Consider the following 18,791-nt stretch of genomic DNA (forward strand, 5'->3'; position numbering starts at 1 on the left):
AGGTCGCGCGGGCAACGCAGTGGCCAACTGTAAACAAGCGATCGCCGGCGGCGTCAAGTCCTTCCGAGACACTCTCCCACCCTGCCATGGTCTGGCCACCCCCTCCCACTGCTGCTACTAACTACTATATCCATTAGGTTCCAAGCTGATTATGTACGAGTCCTATAGAGCCGAGGCATATTAACACGATCCGCATCTATGAAAGCACTGCCGTTCACCTAGTACCCGATCACGGGGAAGCGGTTGACCCACTCGTCGCTGTCGATAACGTGCTTGACGACCCAGTCGGCGAGGTCGCGCCTGCCGATGAAGTAGCTCTTGATCGCGTCCCCGCTGCGCACCTTGTCGAGGCCCTTGGGCTCGCGGTCGTCCATGAAGGCCGGGCGAAGGATCGTGACCTGCGGCAAGAAATTCTCGGGCAGCAAGGCAGCCTGCGAGGCGGGCAGGATGTGCTCGGCGGGCACGTCGCGCTTGTCCTTCGCCACGGTCGGCGTCGCGATCCCCCGCGCCGCCCGCGAGAAGATGTACTCGAGCCCCACCTTGTCCTCGTGCGGCCCGCCAATGAGCAGGGGGTACACGATGCGCCAGGTGAGGGGCATGACGTCGTGGTTGGACCCGATGCCCATCGACGAGCAGACGACCACGCGGGGCGGCGTGTCGAGCTGCGAGAGGGCGCGGGCGAGGGCTGCGCCGGCGACGGTGCAGATTGTCGGGTCGTCGAGCACGCCGCCGCGCATCGTCATCTTGCCGGCTCCGCCTGATCCGTTAGCACCGACCGGTCGTTGGGACCCCGCTCCCGCGACTCACCAATCGTCGACAACACGAGGTCGGCGCCGCGCAGCACCTTCGCGACGTCGTTCTCGACCTTGGCGTCGCCCTGCACGATGCGCACGCGGCCCGCGCGGATCGCTGGCCCGACGGTAGAGTCGTCGTTCAGCACGTCGGGCTTGCGGAGCAGAAGCGTGATGTACGTGTCGGGCCGTTGGGCGAGGACGCGGAGGACGGCGAGGCCGGTACCGCGGGACGCGCCGAGGATGGTGATGTTCTGGGGGGTCATGGTGTGGGTGGTTGGGTCGAGTTGCTGTGTGTTGCTCTGCTGTTCTCTTAGATCTGTCTCGCATCTCCTTGTCCTTCTTATACCCCTCCCAAGATCCATACCCAACACAAACATTCCAACATTCCAACATTTCCGCCGCGCCGCGGCGAAACTGTGCCGAGATGACGTTTGTCGGCAGCAAGCCTCCCCTGCACGATGCACCCTGCAGAGATAATTTGGGACCGGCACGCCCCGCCGCGTTCGGCGAGCGAGTCGGCACGGCACAGCATGGCGCGTCGCGTCGCGGCGGCGCAGGACGTGCCAACGCGACAAGAACGCTGGACGCTGGACAAGCGTTGTCAGCAAATCAGTCAGGATTCGTAGGGCGCGGGCCGACTGCGCGGGCAAGTCTGTGCCCTGTTGTGCTGCCTGCCTGGCTGGCCATTGCCGCTGCCCACTGCCCACTGCCACGCCTCGCCTCGCCGCTGCTGTGCAGTGCGCCACAGCCACGCCGACGCTCGGCGGGGCGGTCCACTTGCGCGTCGAGAGCCGAGTGTCCGACGTGACATTGCGGCGGTGTCGCCGAGGTCTCGGCGCTCGGATGCCGGGGAAGAGGTACGCCGAGGCGCGGGGCGGGCCAGATTGGTTCCGCTGCGTGGTTTCCACGTGGCTCACGTGGCTTTCGCCTTTCTCGCCTGTGCATGCTGCATTGCGGGTTGCATTGTCTTTGCTATGCGTTGGGTTTGGTCGTGCAGTGGGTCATGCTGCATGACAACGGGGATGGAGAGCGCGATCCACGCCGGACAACGACCAGTTGCGACACTCCGCCCCCACCACTACATCACCCTTACTCACCACCACATCATCACCCATCATCCGAGGCAGAATTAATGTACCTACCCACCTACCCCCACGTATGAATCCCCTCAGTCGGCTCTTATAGATCTGACGTGGATGTCACCACCCCTCGTAACTATGTAACTGTCGAAAACCCCGCGGCTGTTGATGAGATGACAACGAGGTACAAGGTCCGTCATGTCGCGGTCCCAGACACGGGGGGTGTGAAACGTGTGCGCGTGTCGTGTCGTGTCGTCGCGACACGTCGACCCCTTCGGCTTCAGTCCGCAGACTTTGCTTGCAGCCCGCTCGCTACGAGAGTTTACACTTTTGCATGCGAGAGCGCCACGCCACGAAGCCACACCGCCACGCGCAGGTCGCCTCGCCTCGTAGGCAACCCCACCGTTCCGCTGGAATCCATTAGCCCAACCTGCAGTGGCCAATACAAACCCGCCCATTAACCACCACTGCCCAGCCGTAATTTTCTAACTGGGGTTAACTCTCCACGCCCCAAAGTGAACGGTTTACGAGAGGTGCGTGCCAACAGCAGATCCAGGGCCGCGTGCGTGTGCAGGACACGGGCAGGTGGACGGGCGCAGCCAAACCTAAACATCGTGCCTGTACCTCCTTGTTGCTCTTTGCTATTCACTTTGAGCTGACAACGAGTTGACGACCGGGGATGGCAACGAAAAAAGTCGGTGTCGGCGCGACGGCGGTCGAGGAACCGGGATGGAGCGGGGTTCGGCCCTCGACACGACGCGGCCGTGGTGAGAAAGATGCCCGTCAAGCGCTGTTCCTCGGTGCCGTGCCATCGACACATGGGGGACAGGACGCAGGCAGGAGTACAGGCCACAGGCTCCTCGGCAAACTCCGCAAACACCACAAACAGCCTGTCTCACCCTGTCTGCAAGGCACAGGGTGAGGCGCTGTCGGGTCGTGTTAAGCTTGGCGCTGGGCCCAGGGGAACCTTGTTTACCCTTGCAGCGAGCGGACGGACCTGGGCGGGGACAGAGTTAAGGTGAGAGGGGTGAGATGCCTGTGTGTGCAGTGTGCGTGGGTGTGGGTGTGGGTGAGTGCGTGCGTCGTGCGTGAGTCTCTGCATGCTTTGCTTTGTCCTGGATGTGCGGAGGCGAGAAGAGCGGCGTACGTATGTAGATGGCTGTTGGCCGAGGGGCCGAGCAGCAGCAGCAGCAGCAGCAGCAACAGGAGCAAACGCAGTGACAGTGGCCTGGCGACGGCTCAGCACCTCTGCTCCACCTCCTCCGTCAGCCTCGGCACCTGCACAACCGGGCCACATTGCATAAGCGCAACCCACCAGCCACACTATGACCGAGACTGGCATGACTGCATGGAGACAGCAGCGGGGAGGGATAGCGACCAACCCACCGAGCCCCCCGCAACCGACCGCCGACTTGAAACGCTGCTGCCTTTTCTCGAGACATTGCGAAACTGACCCTCGATGCCTTGCTACCTCGGAAAGCGGAGGGCCAAGCCAAAGTCGCCGCCGCTGCGGTGTTCCCGTGAACTTCGAGCCAAAAACACCAGATACGTACCTCTTGCTGCCTCGTGCAGCTGGCCAGTTGCAGCGTGCCTCGCCCACCTTTTCATATTCCGCCCAAGCCTAAGATTGGCAGGCACGGCCCACTATGTGACTTGGGGGAGCCAGCCATCCCGCTGTGCTCTACAGCTGCAGTCTGCAGCGATTCTCGGAGCTCGGAGAAAGACTGCGCGAGAATCATTACTACGCTGCCCCTTGCAGTCACCAAGTTGTTGCTTTTGCTTGCTCGGATGCATGGACATTGCGGTGGTGTTTGAGGGACGGAACATTGAATCCTCCGAAGGGAGGCTCTGGAAGCGTGACGGGTAGCCCGAGAACGCAGGGTTAGAAGGGTGGGTCGTCGTTGGATGGCGTCGTGTTCTCTTCGACGATGCATGCAACAGCAGCTGACTGACCTCCGAGAAGGGAGCGGCAACAACACCTGATAGCCTGCACAGTCAGTGCCCACTACTGCGCTGCTGCCGACACCCGCGGAAGCGGATTGGAATGGTGGAGAGAGCCGCCTTGTCGCCCCGGTGGGTGCGGGTTCGACGAGTCGCGGCATTGACCAGTGTGGCATGTGCAACGGCGGGGATGCTGCATGCTGCCGTCGCTGCTGCCGGCAGTGACCATCAGCCAGCTGTGTTGACATGACATACCGATGCGCAACCATGACGATGAGGCAATAATAGCGTGCGCGGAGCACGTTTGTGCCGCGAGCTCGAGGGCGGCAATGCCATGGGCATGCCGCGGTGGGCTGGCTGGCTGGCAGTGGAGCCGAGCCGAGCTCAGTCGCGCTCTGCTCTGCTCGGTCAAAAGACGGCGGCGAGCGCAGTAATGACCCCCAATGGCGTAAGGCACGTGTCGTTGTTGTTGGATCCACTAGCCATGCCCACCGCCAGCAGATGCTATATCTGCGGTATCTGCGCGGCTGTCAGATCCCGCTATGTACGAGCAGCTGGGAGGAGGCAGGCGGCGACCAGAGACGTAGCCGTCAACGACACAGCCTCGGGAATGGCAGCGGTGCAGATGCTGCCGTTGGCGTTGGCGGCGGCGGTGGCGTCGACGCCCTCCTCCCTCCGCCATCAAGCATGCTCGCTAGCCCCTCCACGCATTCCTAGCTCCTCCCTCACGCCGCTAGACCTCCTCATGCCCAGAACCTGCTGGCTGCCAGCGAGCTGCCAGTGCGGGCCTTGTGTGCTACCAACAGAGATGCCTCAGGGAGGTGGATAACGTAACAAAGGTTCCCAACAACGACCGACCATCACAGCGCTCAGGTACCCGCCGTCTGGGCCCCTGTAGTCGGCACGTTTGGTGCTTCAGGGGAGGGGACGTGAGGATCGGAGGAGTGAGCGAGGGAGGGAGTGCGGCGGCGTCCATCCGTCACATGCTCCAGGAGGCCAACGCGCAGATCATCAGTGGTCATGTCCTCCAACCCACCTTTGGCTTCCTGCTGCTTCTGGAGAGGTAGGGAGGGGAGGTTGCCGATATCTCTGCTTCTCTGCTGCCCGCGCTCCCTCCGCTCGCTATCCCGCTCCCCCGCTGGCCCAAACAAGCTCGGAACCGTGCCGCGGCGCCCACGCGTACCGCCGCCTCGGCCGGCCAGGTACAGCTGCGTCCATGAAATAGCCTCAGAGTCAAACATCCCCAGAGGGTCTGGCAAGGTACGGAGCCTGATGCCTGAACCAAGGAAGGAGACACGCGACGTGTGTGTGCTCTCGCTCGCTCGGCTTGGGCCAAGAGCAGGCGTGCAGGCGTTGACGCCCCCGGCCCCTCTGCGGCCACCCGCCGCCGCCCCGCCCCGCTATCGTAACATTGCGCTGCACGCCCGAGGTGAGGTGGGGGTGAGGGAGGTAGCCGGGGTGTCGCTGCTTGCCTTGCCTTGGCTCGCCGTCCAATCCGCGGACTGGCGTACATCATCCAAGCAAGCAGCAAGGGCTGGACGCTGCGAGAAAGATCAACCGGGTGTCTCCCCCACGAGCGTATAAGAGGTGTGTGCGAGTGGGGTTGCTGCCTTCTCCCCCAACATTGCTCTCACCCCCCCCCCCACCACTACTACCTATACACCATGAGCCTCCCCGACTACGCTACCAACCCCGACGCCGTGCTCGGCGACGATGCCAAGTGGCGTCTGGGCAGGGCCCCCGACTACTCCAAGACCCGCGAGGTCTACCGTGCTGGTGAGTGATGGCTCTGGTGATGGTGATGGCGATGGGAGTTGCTGGCAGCGAGATGGGGGGAGCTGGGTCCTCCATGGTGGGAAGAGCTCCCCCAGCACCGTGCGACCAGGTGGGGCGGTGCGCTGGGCGATGCGAGGCGGGGGCGAGCACTACGCCTCGTTGTGAGCCTGTCTGCTGGGGGGGCCGTAGCATGAGCAGCGTCGGCGACGCCGGCGACGTTGTCTACCCAGGGTAGTGGTGGCTGAGTGCCTTGGCGTCAACCCACCGAGCCACATACCTCGGCTGGTGACATCCCTGTTGTCAACAAGCCCCGGCGGCTTGATCTCGCCATGCCTCCACAGCCATGCTGACGCCACCGCGCAGGCAAGAAGCAGAACCACAAGCCGGGATCGCTCGAGGAGATTGTCGAGAACCTCGTCAAGAACTGGGAGATTGAGGCGTCCTTCAAGACCGACTACAAGGACTGGCGCACCGTCGACCAGGAGGTCTACACCTTCTCGCTCAACGGCGGCCCGCCCTCGACCGGCCCCGACATGGTCCGCATCGGCACGTACAACGCGCTCCTGCCCGACTCCAAGTTCTACAGCCCCAACCACAACGACTACGAGCAGAGCCACAAGATCTTCAAGCGCATGATGCCCCGCTTCGCCTGGGAGGTCACCGAGGTCTACTCTGGCCCGCCTGTCGTCGCCTTCCGCTGGCGTCACTGGGGCGAGGTGAAGTTTGACTATGTTGGCCGCAACGCGTGAGTTGGCAGAAAGGGTGGGGGAGGTGGGTGGGGTGGGTGGATGGGTGGGGTAGCGCCAAGCAAGCGCCGCAGCCGCGACGCCACGCCACCACCACCATCTCCCCGCCTCCACCTGATAACAGCAGTCAGCATCACTGACACCCACTAGCGAGGGCAAGAAGGTCCGCGTCAAGGCCCACGGCGGCATCATTGACATTGAGGGCGTCCTCGTTGCCAAGGTCAACGACAAGCTCCAGATCCAGAAGATTGACACGTGGTACGACCCATTGTCCTTCTTCCGCGAGGTCACCAAGGAGGGCCAGGAGGTCATCATTGAGGACGACACCGGCTCCGACTCGGACAAGAAGGAGGGCGGCTCGTGCCCCTTCATCCACTAGGTGCAGACGGATTACGACGACCAGGAGATTTGTGACGACCCAGCAGAGTGACGAGTTGTAGACGGGCGGTGACGGCGGCGGCGGCGGTGGCTATAATTGATATCCCCAGAGTGATGATGATGCAACCTTGCCCCACCTAGACTAGACTCACACCCAGTGTGGCGGCGCATTCCACTGCCTCCACTCTAGACGTCCACAGACACAAACAACCGCAGCACCAACACCCTAGATACACCCCTCGCTACAAGACAGACCTGCAGGCGCACTAATGGATTAGAGCAGCACTAGCTTGCCCACGATGCGACCAGTGCCTAATCACATGCTGGGTGCGATAACCGGGCAGAGTTTGACTCGTCGACTAACGGCACCAGCGACGGAACCGAGTGCCTGGGGTGGGCACTTGACCGACGTGGCTCCGCCTCGCGACATCCACTAGTGGCTCGGACCGGGTCATGATACACCGCCACGAGCGAAACAGGGTGGCTGCGGTTGTGGCGATACGACGAGCTGCCTCGACGGTGTTTCCAAAAGTCGCCACGCGTCTGAAACGTCCCCTCGTGCTGGTGGCGCTCATGCAACCTACCATATCCTGATAAGCGCCCACATCCTCTTATCCTCACATCCCCATCTGCCATGAACCGCTTGAAGACCTCGCTCGATCTCGGAGCGCACTCACGTCGTCACCGGCACATGCAGACTCAACGCGGTGGTCTCCGAAGAACAATGCGGACACACCCCGTCCACACACCCACCCACACAAGCCACACAATCTGCGATCCACCTGGACAATCTCCCCTTGGACAGTGTCACACACACACGCCACCTCGCTCCTCCCCTTCAGTGCGAATGGGTGACGAGCGTCCACGGGAGGCGACCGCACACACTCGCCCCGCGACCCACTGGCCTGGCTGCACAACATGCTCACGCTGTCTAACACACCACTACCACTACTTACACCACCACCGTTGCTCACACGAACGTCACTCATCCCCATAGCACTCGCCCCCTTCGCCATGACTCTCTCGGCCGTCGACGCGCCCACCCCTGCAGTGAGCACGAAGCGGCCACGCTCGCCCTCCACAGCTACCGATTCTCCGTCGACGCCCGAGAAAGCGGCGCGGAAGGATGACATGGACGCCGTGACACGTCCCACGCCGACGGTAGGTCCTTGGTGTCAGCTTGCTGGCTGTTCACTCACCGTCCCAGGGGACAATTGACGCGCCCATGTCGAGCGGCGCAGCGGCGGGCGGACAACAGAGTCAACCTGCTCCGTCATTGTCCGAGTTCTCTTTTGTTGCCTCCTTGCCTTCCCCCGTGCCAGTCGGCTCTGGGGACACAGGGCTCATCGATGTGCTGTGCGACGTCCACCTCCTGCTGTCGGCCATTGGCGATCGGCTGAGCACTGTATCCCCCGAAGCTTCCGTCCACGCTGTAGCCTTGCTGGCTGCAGTCGAACCTCTGGTGGCTAGCCGACTGGAAGCTGGTCTACTGGATGACAGTGACACGGCACCTGCTGGTCTTCTCACCCCCATCCAAACCGACGATGAAGGTGAGGGGGCGAGCGTACGGGCTTGGGGTAGCGCTGGCTGACACTGGTAGACGAGCTTGAGGACGGTGAAATCGAAGAGGATGATGACCCCTACAATGGCGAGGTTCACGGCAAGAGTCTGAATGACGCCCGTCAGAGGTTCGTTGAGGGGTTGAAGACTGATTGAAGTGCTTACAGCGGCAGGTTGCATGAGCTGCAGCGTGCGACCAGGCCACGGTGGTCGTCGAGGTAGGCAATAAGGGCAAGCAGCTGCTGACAATGGTAGGACGACACCCGAAACTTGTAAACGCGAGGCTAAGATTGTGTACCTTCAGCGGCGGTAAGTGTGCTGGTGGTCGCTGATACTCAACAAGTTGCTAACATGACAAGCCTTGACGAACAAGCCGTGGTCTGGAACACATTGTCGCCAAACTACACGTTCGAAGACGCCAAGACCGACCTGGACACCATCAGCCCCAAGAAGGTGCGCGACAAGATGCAGCCCAAGTCGCCGGCCTGCCGGGATGGGACGTGCAGGTGCTCTCCATCCCTCACCAAGCTCGAGAATGGCACAGCACGCCCAGGGGAGCTCACGCACTGTGGCAAGTGCTTTTGCTGCAATCAGCGTCAAGCGCGTTGGGTGGAGAAGAATATACCCATCTGGGATTGCCACCCACCCCCTCGCCGCCGAGACTTCGACGATCCGTCAATCTACCAGCGTGCATTCACCCACAAGTCGGCAGTACGCAACGACTTTGACAAGTCTTATGAGAACGACGAGTTCCGGGGTGACGGCATCCTGGAGGGCGAAGGAAAGATGTTTGCGTCACAGCTGATCAGGATCCCCCTATGTGCTCGAAACGCAAGTCTGGTTGCAGAGACGATGGCTGACAAGCCAGAAGCTCTTTACATACCTGGTGAGGAACACGACTCTTGCCAAATATGCGCGGCACTACGACCTCGACCTGCTCATCCACACGGGGCCATCCGACAGGGACAAGGCAATGGCGAAGAAAATGAAGGTCCAAGCCGACGTTGTAGAGGCTCTGATCGGGGCCACTGCTGTGGACAGGGGCAGGAGTCGCAGGAAGGGGGGCAGGGCCTGGGCTGATTCGTTTGCCCGTGACATTGTCGAGCCCATCGGGGAGTGGCTCCGGCAGCAGTTCGAGGACGGCCTCTTGAAGGCGTAGTCTTGTCACTATCGTCCTTTTCGTAGCTTGTCGTGAACAATGTATGTACTGCATGACTACGTGCCTTACGAGGGAGGACGGCATACGACAATGGCTCTTGGTCCAAATGTCATTGTTGCCTTGAGCCGATCTATTGTCTCGTCTCAACTACATGCGGTGAGCCAGGCTGACTGCGATAAACAATAAAAGCCATCAAAAACAGGCAGAACCTCTCGGATAGGACAGCTACAGCATAGGCAGGTGCCGAACCCTCAAGCTCCGGGCTCGAGTCCGCGAGCCATAAATGGCGAATGGTAGTCTGGAAACTCGACGCGGATCGAACTCGGGTCCTCACCGTAGGCACCAATCAATCACTATAAATTGTCGAACGAGTGAAAGCCAAGTGTTCTACAGATCAGAATCTGCTTGCAGGGGCCGGTGCATGAGCCTACTTGTACTGCCCGCTGCGTATTGCCCCGGTCGGCGGCAAATCCGCCACACCTGCCACTCCGACGCCCAATGCCGATGTACATGTACATACATACATGTCCCCACGCATGCTGGTCATTATCGGCGCGGTTAATCAGCAACTCGATCGCCAGCATAATGTATATACCGACAGGCTGTACTTGCATGCGATCCCCCAAGTGTGAGACCTTACTGCATGTTGCCCCTCTGAGCCGTCCTCCTCCCCCCCACCAAGAAGTCAATCCTGGTGCGGGTTGAGACGGAGGGAACACCACGCCTACTACGCAGTATACAGCGGCAAACATGAACAGTAGCGCACAACCTAAAAGCAGCGACACGGTGCTTGGTACGCGGCAGGTGGAAATCTATTGTTGTGTCGCGACCCCTTCTCCTCACCCAGTGATGCATTGTTTGCCATCAAAACAAAAGGCAGGACCCCTTGGTAACAGCCAGCTCACGCGATCGGTGTCTGTCTGTCCCTCAAGCCGAGGATCCACGACCACGTTAATGGCCGATATGCAGTCTCAAACTCAACGTGGATCGAACTCGGTCTCACCGCAAACCGCCAGTGGGTACCGCGCATGTCGAACAAATGCTATGTACCAAACAACTAATCTACGGCTGTGAATCCTGTGCTCGAGAGATGGTGTGCTCCCACACATTCTGCGCGCCCACCCGCTCTGCAATCGTTGAGCCCGGTGCGCATGCCAATTCCGCACTCCGTGTCACCTTGAGCATTGTGTTTGATAGTGGGACACGTGGCGGCACACTCAACTCCACTTATCACGTGTGAAGGTGATCCAGTGTGGGAGTGACAAAAGAGAGAGGGGGAAGGTCGGCCGACCGGTTAAGCGGGATACACATGTGGTGGGACGGATACGTGTGCAGTGGGCTGCCTACCCAAAGAGGCGGTAGGCAGTTTCTTACACAACGCTCAGCAACCCAAGTAAGACACAGCAAATTAACCATAGTTAATTGCCTCCACGCGGATCGAACTCAGGCCCTCACCCCGGCACGAAGAGGCAAGCTCCTCGCCCGTCTGGCAAGCGCGTCCATGAAACGGGCGGGCATTTGGATGCCTTTCTGACCTGTGGCTGTCCCAACCATCCGGACGTCCACACGCACGCTCACCAGCCACCTCCCCTTGTACATATGTACAGAGCAAAAGACAAATCGCGCCTCCACCTCACGTTACCCAGATTTTGCTCCGCCCTTCCACTTTGTCGGCGCCTTCCTTTCTCAGTGCAGGCTCATCAGTGCAAGCTCATCGTTGCATAGGAGCCAACCAAACGTTAAAGAGTAGGGCTGGTTGTCGTCGTAAGCGGGATGGCTTCTTATTACTTGTCAATATGGGTGGCGAATTAATAGAGTAGTGTCTTGTATCCCAATCATTGTGCCGACCCTGAGGAATCACGCCAGGCCGCGGCGGTGTACGAGGACGCTTGTACCCCTTGACCTGCTTGACCCCTATGCACAGCGTGCACTCTGCAGGAGTAGCTGCGCCGATGCATGGCTGCTGCTTGATGTGTTGGTTCGCACGCGACCGCGGCGGCTGGCCTCTGGTTGGCTGATGTGGCGCCGACCCTGGCGGTGGCTTGGGATTCCGCCACACTAGCGCGCGCACGGATCGCTCCAGAGGTTTCATCTGGTCGTCGTCGCTGTCATTTCGACCGCCGTCACCACCATCCGCCGCCAATTTCGCGTCGCGCGGCGCGCGTCGGCGCCTGACACCTGACTGCTCGCACTCTGCCAATGCACTGCATTGGAACCGATGACTGCATGACTGCATCCAAACACCAGACTCGATGAAAAGGATCCGCTGCAGGGTCATTGGCCCCCACGCCATCCGTCCTCGCCCAGACTGGCTGCCAGTGTCAGCGTCCCAGGCAAACTGCAAACAAACACAACGCCAAACACCACTACTACGATCCCTCCTTCTCTACACACGTCTTCCCTTCATCCCCATCTACACTCGTCGCCAACGACTATGACTCGTTCTAAGAGTAAGAAGAACAAGCGAGCAAGAGAGCCCGAGGCCGAGGTGTCACACACCAACCATGCGCAACAAGGGCCCAGTACCGACACACGTCCGCCCCAGCAAAAGCATCGCCGCGTAGATCACCCCTCACTCCCTCCTCAGCAGCACATTGGATCTGGCTCCTCGAGCTCCGGCACTCGCTCGACCCACCCCAGTGCCGCACACCTGCCCTCGCGCCCGCTGCCGACGACGACGCCGATCGCACCGAATATTCCTGCCCGACCAGCTCAAGCCCAGATCACAGACCATGGTCCGCATGGGGCTCATCCTCACCGGCGTCCCACTTCCATACAACCCCCATACCAGCACCAGTATGGTAACGGCTCCTCCTCATCTTGGGTTCCACCGCACCGCCAGCCTGGGTTCACGTCAATCACGGGCCCACCCGCTCAGGAGTCTGGCCCCTCCAATAACCCCCCCGCGCGGTTCACGTTTTCGATGACTCTCGGTCCTCATCCGCCTCGACCCCCACCACCTGTCCCACGTTCAGCACCAGGACCGCCCTTAGTGATCGGTAGGTTACGCTGTCCTTGCTTGATGTGAGTGTAGCTAACTGTGGTCCAGGGTCCAGCCACTTGAGACACGAGTACCCGCAGGCTGGTCAGACTGTTGACCCTCAACTCGAGTTCGTACAATGACACGGTGTCAATGCTAATCAGTCCAGAATCGCTGAACTTAAGCGGCGTCTCCGAATCAAAGACCTCCAGCTACAGGAGAGGGAGAGGCAGCTTAGGCAGAGCAAGAAAGATCTGGTGGCTGCCCAGACGAAGCTGAAGATGATGCAGGTCCGGTAAGTACATATTGCCCCTCAGTGTAACCCGATCCAGCGCTGATTAGAAAAGCGAGAAGGAAAATGAAGCTGTATGGGCCAAGGCATCACCTGCCTACAGCCTTGCGACCGCCCGGGCCGACAATGCCCCATCGTCGCATCCCATGTCCGCTCTGGATTTGCTACAGAAAATGACAAGCAAGAAGATTCAGGAACCGAACGATTGTCAGCGGGGACGGTGCCCTTGCCCCCCATCACTCGCCGAGCGTCTGGAAGCGAAAACGAAGCCTGCAGCTTGGGGCACGAAACCTCCTTGTGGCGGCTGCACCTGTTGCGCTGAAGCGATGCTGTGATACCAGGAAGACAACATGCCCATGGGACTCGTCGAGATCCCAGAGCTCGATCCCTGGACACTTACGAGGGCTCTTACCCACCGATCTGGTGTCAAGGAGCACGCAGACTCGTACGAGGAGCTTGAACAAATTGGCGACGCTGTACTGGAGCTTTTCGCCGTCCTTCTTATCCATGGTTACAGCCTCCTACCCCCGATCTCCAAGCGCGCTCATCGTCAGGTGAGTTTCTGTCCCGTAACACCTGACAAGCAACACCCATCTGACGCAGACCAGAGATTGAAGACGTACTTGGTCCGCAACGCGACCCTCACGATCTTCTCGGACGAGTTTCAGCTAGCGACCAAGGTGTTGGCGTGCAGTAACAAGCAGACGCATTCCCCCAAAACGCGCGCCGACGTGATGGAATCCGTCATAGGCGCAATCTTTATCAATCACGGTTGGGAACGCTCTCTGGATTTCCTCGAACAAGTATTTGTTCCGGCGGCAGCGTGGATAACTGAAGAACTGTCATTCGAGCGGTTGACTTGACTTTAAGAAGTATGCATGCACATGGATTGCTTGTCACCAAATCTTCGATTTTACCTATCGTTTGCGTGGAACACACCACCGCGGAGATAGTGGAGGACACCTAGCGCTCCCTGGCACCTTGATCAGTGGCGGCCACACCAACAACGCACCATAGACCCCAAGTTGACAGCCGTGTAAACTCCTGCCACGATCAAGATGGCCCAAACGCCAAACAGATCGTAGAGTGGATTGACATGGGCATTGTGGACAAAGTTGGAGGTTTCAGACTGCACGAGGTAGAGCTCCTTGCTCCCAATGCCGAGCAAACCGAGGAGGGAGAGGACGACTCCGGCCAATATAGGGAGCCCGTGGACGAGGTAGCCTGCTTTCCCAGTAAATCGATATCGTACCATCGAGCGCACGGCCGTCAGAATCAAAGTCAGTCCCTATTTGATCAGCACCATTCAAATTTCTTCGCCCCTCAGAAACTCACCGCGATTGGAAACAGCCAGAGTACACCGCTCGCGGCATCGTCTGAGAGCCCTTGGAGAGCGTTGCCCGCCAGTTGAATTGCCTCGGTCAGCACCGTGTTGTTTGTCCCGTCTGCTGGCTTCAAGCTTTGCAATACGGCCAGGTCCGCAGAGACGTTGTCGCTGAATTTGGCGTTGACTTTCTGTTAGGTGGAGTAAGCTCCGTTCAACCCAGAAGACACTCACCTGTGCTGTCAACTTGAGCATCCGGCCAAACAGTTGCATCTCCATCACTTCTGCGATGGAGGAGGTAGAGTTGTCTTCTTGAACGTACTCCAGCACGTTATCCAGGTCGACGCCGAGGCTGGGGTCAATTCGGATGAGGAAGATCATCATCTTCTCGAACGTCTTGTTGGAAAGGGGGGTGTCGGTGATCGTCGCGTTTTTTACCACGTCAAAGTACTCTGTGGCCATGTCTATGGCGTCGAAGAAAGTGGTGGCAACAATGATGTTCTGGCAATGTCAGCCGATTCTCCTCAGCATGGCACATACCATCAACGAGGCCATGAGAAGCAGCAGCGCAAAGTGTAGCGGAAAGTGAACGAGCTCCCATACCAGGGTCCGATACGGGTTGATGGCGTCCGTGCTTCTAAAGTTCGAGAACAGGAAAGACCATGTGTGATACATGATCAGGATCACTTGGAAGGTTAGCAGGTATCTTGCGGCTCTGGCCCCTACCAAGAAAGACTTGTCCATAGACCGAGTAATCGCGAATGTCGAGGCCGTCAATGGCCCTGTTGAATGCGATTGTTAAGGCGACGAATCCCTCACCACTATGTGTTTTCTGGTCAGTGTCCGCCCTCCTCACCACAACGAACTTACAGGATGATGAGCGAGAATGAGCCATAGCGCTTCGTCACCTCGTCGACCGGCGTCCAGCCGCGGGTGTACATCTGCAGTACGGCCCACACGACGATTTCCTCAGCGATGGCGAGATAGAATACCGCAGGTTTGGCTCGCGCCTTGGCTGCCGACGAGGTGGGGATAACCACAGCCACGATGGCAAGGACGCATGAAAGGGCTTGAGATATCACCGACGCTATTGGAGGGAGGGTGGGCAGACCTACGGAACGGGCAGGGCCGATCACTGGGACGCGTCAGCTGAGAAGCATGGGACGGGCTTACCGAAGCTGTACTGCACAGACAATATGAGTCTTGTAACGGCAAATGCAATACCGACCGTGGTGAAGCTCTCACCTGCTCGAGCTGGCGCACGATCAGCATCACCTCATAAGCACCGTACTCACCGCTGTTGGCGTCGGACAGAATCGCCTTGGCCTCCGCGACGCCGGCAGTTGCATGATCCAGGGGCTTGCGTCGAATGCTGCCGATGTCCCAACCTCCACCTGATGCTCCGATGTAGACGAATAAGATGATCTGGAGCAGCTTGGCTGTTCGATGGAAGAAGTCTTCGGCTTCGTATCGGGTGTCGTAATGGATCTGTGCTGTCCAGATCCACACGAGGACGGTGTAGTAGCTTGGATCCAAATCAGCGGTGCACACGCGGCTTCCATGGCCCTGATATCAGTGTACAGCACTCACGAGAAGAAGACTGGGATGCCGGACGGCGTTCGCAGATCATGGGTACTCGTAAATGTTGACAGCACCGCGACGAAAACGAGGTCTGTGCCATCAGCGGCAGCGCCTAAACGAGGGACAGCAAGAGGGGCTCACAACGCACCATAGAACAGAGACAGCCACTCTGTAGCTCTATCCTCGGCCTTCAACTCGCAGCCGTCGGTGGTCAGCGTGAGCTTCCGACGAAACGGCAGCCGCTTGACTGGCTTTGGATACCGATCAGGCGCAGTGTCGGTGCCGATGCCGTCGATAGATCGGCGCGTGTACACCCTTCGTGGAGCGTACACTGGTTGGTTTATGGACATCTGCCGTTCTCTGCGTCGTGTCGTGGATGCCGCATCGTCGTTCTCGTTCTCTGGGGGTGGAGTGAATGGGTCGGTGAAGTCGGGTGTGGAGCCCGCTGGCTTCTCGGACTCCCTCTGGGTAACGGCTGCCCGAGATTCCGGTATGGATGAGAGCTTGGATGCGAGTGGTTTTGGGATCGTTGATGCCATAAAGCTGTGTTGGAGGGGATAGATTGTCTGAATGGACACTGTTTGATGAGTGGACAAGAGTTGTTGTCGAGAGAAGGTGTGTTGTCAACAGATCACCGTGGTGCTTGGCGCGTGACGTCATGGAAAAAGTCGAGCCACAGAGTGCAACTTCAGTCTTCGAGAGACAATCAACCCTGCAAGGACAATGTATCACCTCAGAGGAATAACGGGGGGTCATACACTGGAACAAGTGGGTATTCAACATCCCTTGCACGACAATTCAGGCCCTAGCCTGTCATCTGAGCTGGCTGGACCACAGCGTTGCTCCCAGGCCGCCTGGCGGACCTGACCTGCCGCGCCGAGCGGTGATGCTCAGCCTGCCATGCCACGGGGTTCACCGGCCGACGTGTCGGGTACCCTCCACGCTGCGTCACTTCCTATTCTAGAGCAGACAATTCATGACCTCATAACATGGAAAAGGCTCCGAGAAGGGAACGAAGGTAAAGCTCAGGTGGAAAACCGGCAGTAGTTGGAGCGGCTACTCGGCCGACATCATTGTCAGGACCTTGACGTCATGTTGGAGCATATCACCTGTCCACCAACGCAATGATACACTGTACCAGCTATAACAGCGGAGCTCACACATGCATCACCCTCGTTCCCCATCTCCCTACCCCTCGTACACTGCAAACACACGCAATGCGCCCCGCTACCCGTATCGCGCTCAACGCCCAGCGGACGGCTTACCGTCGCCCACTAGTGAGCTGAAGAGGGGCACATGATGTTGACGCCATCAGGCTGCCGCCCGCCCTCGCGTCGTCTCCACGCAGCTACAAGGGGTCCGATTCAACTCATCAGCAGGTGGAGGGGCGTCAAACAGTCACGTCGTCGGTGCCAACTATGCTGTCCTGTCGGCAATCGGGGCGCTCGCGATCGCCGGATACTTCTACATCAAGCCGATCAGAGAGGTAGCCAACAAGCTCAACACTGCCCTCGACAGCATCGGCAACCTTGGTGAGAAGGCCAAGGATGTCGCCAATCAGGCCGTTGAGAAGGGGACCGAAGTCGCAAAGAAGGGAGCAGACCCAGCTGGTGTTGACTCTGTCGGTGATATCGCCAAAGCCGCCAAAAGTGCTTTCCCGGGCGTGGCGACGGCAGTCATCGGCGGCGGCTCCCTAAGCGGATTGCTTTCAGGCCTGAGCGACAAGGACCTTGCGGGTACGATCGAGAAGCTCAAGGCATTCAGCAATGATGAAGTCAAGAAACTGCTCGACAAGGTTCAGAAGGCCATCAAGGAGGCGGATGGCAAAGTTGAGAATGTCAAGTGGGGCCAGCTGGCCCAGAGTCTCTCGGACGAGTTTGGCAAGGAGTACCAGGGCTACATCGACGTGAGTCGTCTTCTTCGCTTGACGCTGACGGATGAAGATGATCGTTGGCTCTGTGCCGTCCACTGAAGACCTCGAGAAGTATGTCAAGAAGATCAAGGACGAGCATGCCGACCAGCTCAAGCAGCTGGAGGCAGCTGCAGCCAAGGTCTACAAGTCCGTCGAGAAGGCCATCAAGGACGGCGACGACGCCGGCAAGGCTTTCGTCAAGGGTGTTCAGAACGCCACACCCGAGGATGTCGAGAAGCTCGTCGGCGACCTCAAGAAGACTGCCCAGGAGGCGGGCCTACCCGCTGATCAAATCGAGTCATGGATCAAGGACAAGGCCAAGGACAGCGCGGCCTATGCCCAGCAACTCCAAGACCAGTTCAACAAGTACATCGACTTTGTGCCCGAACCCGAGGTGATCGTCAAGCAGGCCACCGCGCTCAGCCCCGCGCTGGGCAAGATTGTCGAGGAGCTTGTGAAGGAGGCGCAAGCAAAGGTCGAGGACGGAAAGAAGGTCCTGGAGAAGGGAAAGAAGGAGGTTGAGAAGGGTGGCGACAAGGCCAAGAAGGCCGTTGACGACACGGCCAAGAAGGTCGGCGAGAAGGCGAAGAACGCATCAAAGGAGTAGTGTGGTAGCCCCGCATGCAGTTGTCAAAGTGCTATGTGGAGCAAGGAAGAGAATGCAAGTGATGCATGCGAAGTTACATGCGCTGTCGCTATGCATGTAGGATGCGCTGTCGGCATGCATGTAGGACCTCATGTTGCACGGGTGCGATGGGGTTTTGGAGATGCATTTGGTTCCGCCAACAGGTTATATGCATGGAGAATTTCTGGTTTTTTTTCATAGATTGACAACCTTCGATGGCACAGTGGTTAACGCTGTGTGTTGTTGGGGGTTGGAACCGGGTTCGATTCGCGGCTGGGCTTGGGCTCTTGTTTCGTGGTTTCGTGGTTTCGTTTGCTTCCGTTGTTTCATCGGCTTTCGGACCCGGGTGGGCAGGTGGCTCGCGGCTGGCTCTTCCTCTGGATGAGTCTCCCCGGACACCAAACGCCCCATCTACAGCTGCTGCCTCCTGGCCGCGGGCTGGTTTCAAATGCAAGGCCTCTGTGAGGTTCAAGGCGGTTACCGGCCTCCCAGGAACTCTTTTTGGGTTAGACACACCTCCCACAGTACTACTGTGCATACATGGTAACGTTGGGCCCTGTGCAACTATCCACCTTTATGCAGCACGCTTCACTCTGAAGCGCGCCGGCTTTGCTGGTCGTACCGCTTGGCGGTGGCGCGAGCCG

General features: G+C 59.1%; 6 protein-coding genes across 6 annotated transcripts; 4 read left to right on the forward strand and 2 right to left on the reverse strand.

Moving 5' to 3' along the window:
- Nucleotides 1–112: 112 nt before the first annotated feature.
- On the reverse strand, nucleotides 113–1,094 carry LOC62_02G002580 (uncharacterized protein). Its single transcript, XM_062769091.1, has 2 exons — nucleotides 808–1,094; nucleotides 113–757 (listed from the first exon to the last, which is right to left on the reverse strand). Exons 1-2 carry the CDS (start codon nucleotides 1,055–1,057, stop codon nucleotides 219–221), a joined length of 789 nt encoding a protein of 262 aa, XP_062625075.1. The 5' UTR covers nucleotides 1,058–1,094; the 3' UTR covers nucleotides 113–218.
- A 4,365-nt stretch (nucleotides 1,095–5,459) lies between these two features.
- PRPX (Pathogen-related protein) lies at nucleotides 5,460–6,850 on the forward strand. The gene is made up of 3 exons (XM_062769092.1): nucleotides 5,460–5,590; nucleotides 5,954–6,335; nucleotides 6,487–6,850. Exons 1-3 carry the CDS (start codon nucleotides 5,479–5,481, stop codon nucleotides 6,713–6,715), a joined length of 723 nt encoding a protein of 240 aa, XP_062625076.1. The 5' UTR covers nucleotides 5,460–5,478; the 3' UTR covers nucleotides 6,716–6,850.
- Nucleotides 6,851–8,258: 1,408 nt separating this feature from the next.
- On the forward strand, nucleotides 8,259–9,433 carry rnc_0 (Ribonuclease 3; the record flags this gene model as incomplete). Its single annotated transcript, XM_062769093.1, has 4 exons — nucleotides 8,259–8,264; nucleotides 8,296–8,402; nucleotides 8,634–9,062; nucleotides 9,139–9,433. The coding sequence occupies 4 exons, from the start codon at nucleotides 8,259–8,261 to the stop codon at nucleotides 9,431–9,433; spliced, it is 837 nt and encodes a 278-aa protein (XP_062625077.1).
- Nucleotides 9,434–13,055: 3,622 nt separating this feature from the next.
- LOC62_02G002583 (uncharacterized protein) lies at nucleotides 13,056–13,320 on the forward strand (the record flags this gene model as incomplete). Its single annotated transcript, XM_062769094.1, has 2 exons — nucleotides 13,056–13,259; nucleotides 13,309–13,320. The coding sequence occupies 2 exons, from the start codon at nucleotides 13,056–13,058 to the stop codon at nucleotides 13,318–13,320; spliced, it is 216 nt and encodes a 71-aa protein (XP_062625078.1).
- Nucleotides 13,321–13,690: 370 nt separating this feature from the next.
- On the reverse strand, nucleotides 13,691–16,162 carry LOC62_02G002584 (uncharacterized protein; the record flags this gene model as incomplete). The annotated part of the gene is made up of 10 exons (XM_062769095.1): nucleotides 15,759–16,162; nucleotides 15,620–15,701; nucleotides 15,325–15,554; nucleotides 15,203–15,283; nucleotides 14,900–15,164; nucleotides 14,756–14,850; nucleotides 14,570–14,715; nucleotides 14,264–14,530; nucleotides 14,041–14,220; nucleotides 13,691–13,993 (listed from the first exon to the last, which is right to left on the reverse strand). Exons 1-10 carry the CDS (start codon nucleotides 16,147–16,149, stop codon nucleotides 13,691–13,693), a joined length of 2,040 nt encoding a protein of 679 aa, XP_062625079.1. The 5' UTR covers nucleotides 16,150–16,162.
- Nucleotides 16,163–16,802: 640 nt separating this feature from the next.
- Nucleotides 16,803–18,180, forward strand: LOC62_02G002585 (uncharacterized protein). The gene is made up of 3 exons (XM_062769096.1): nucleotides 16,803–16,887; nucleotides 16,926–17,516; nucleotides 17,554–18,180. Exons 1-3 carry the CDS (start codon nucleotides 16,828–16,830, stop codon nucleotides 18,127–18,129), a joined length of 1,227 nt encoding a protein of 408 aa, XP_062625080.1. The 5' UTR covers nucleotides 16,803–16,827; the 3' UTR covers nucleotides 18,130–18,180.
- Nucleotides 18,181–18,791: the final 611 nt, after the last annotated feature.

This window comes from Vanrija pseudolonga, chromosome 2 (assembly GCF_020906515.1).
Source record: "Vanrija pseudolonga chromosome 2, complete sequence".
NCBI lineage: Eukaryota > Fungi > Basidiomycota > Tremellomycetes > Trichosporonales > Trichosporonaceae > Vanrija > Vanrija pseudolonga.

Coding starts and splice junctions, on each gene's coding strand:
- LOC62_02G002585 (XM_062769096.1), top strand. CDS start 16,828: ATGCGCCCCGCTACCCGTATCGCGCTCAACGCCCAGCGGACGGCTTAC. Junction 16,888..16,925: donor CGGCTTACCGTCGCCCACTA/GTGAGCTGAAGA, acceptor TGACGCCATCAG/GCTGCCGCCCGCCCTCGCGT. Junction 17,517..17,553: donor AGTACCAGGGCTACATCGAC/GTGAGTCGTCTT, acceptor TGACGGATGAAG/ATGATCGTTGGCTCTGTGCC.
- LOC62_02G002580 (XM_062769091.1), bottom strand. CDS start 1,057: ATGACCCCCCAGAACATCACCATCCTCGGCGCGTCCCGCGGTACCGGC. Junction 758..807: donor CCTCGTGTTGTCGACGATTG/GTGAGTCGCGGG, acceptor CTAACGGATCAG/GCGGAGCCGGCAAGATGACG.
- PRPX (XM_062769092.1), top strand. CDS start 5,479: ATGAGCCTCCCCGACTACGCTACCAACCCCGACGCCGTGCTCGGCGAC. Junction 5,591..5,953: donor CCGCGAGGTCTACCGTGCTG/GTGAGTGATGGC, acceptor GCCACCGCGCAG/GCAAGAAGCAGAACCACAAG. Junction 6,336..6,486: donor GACTATGTTGGCCGCAACGC/GTGAGTTGGCAG, acceptor GACACCCACTAG/CGAGGGCAAGAAGGTCCGCG.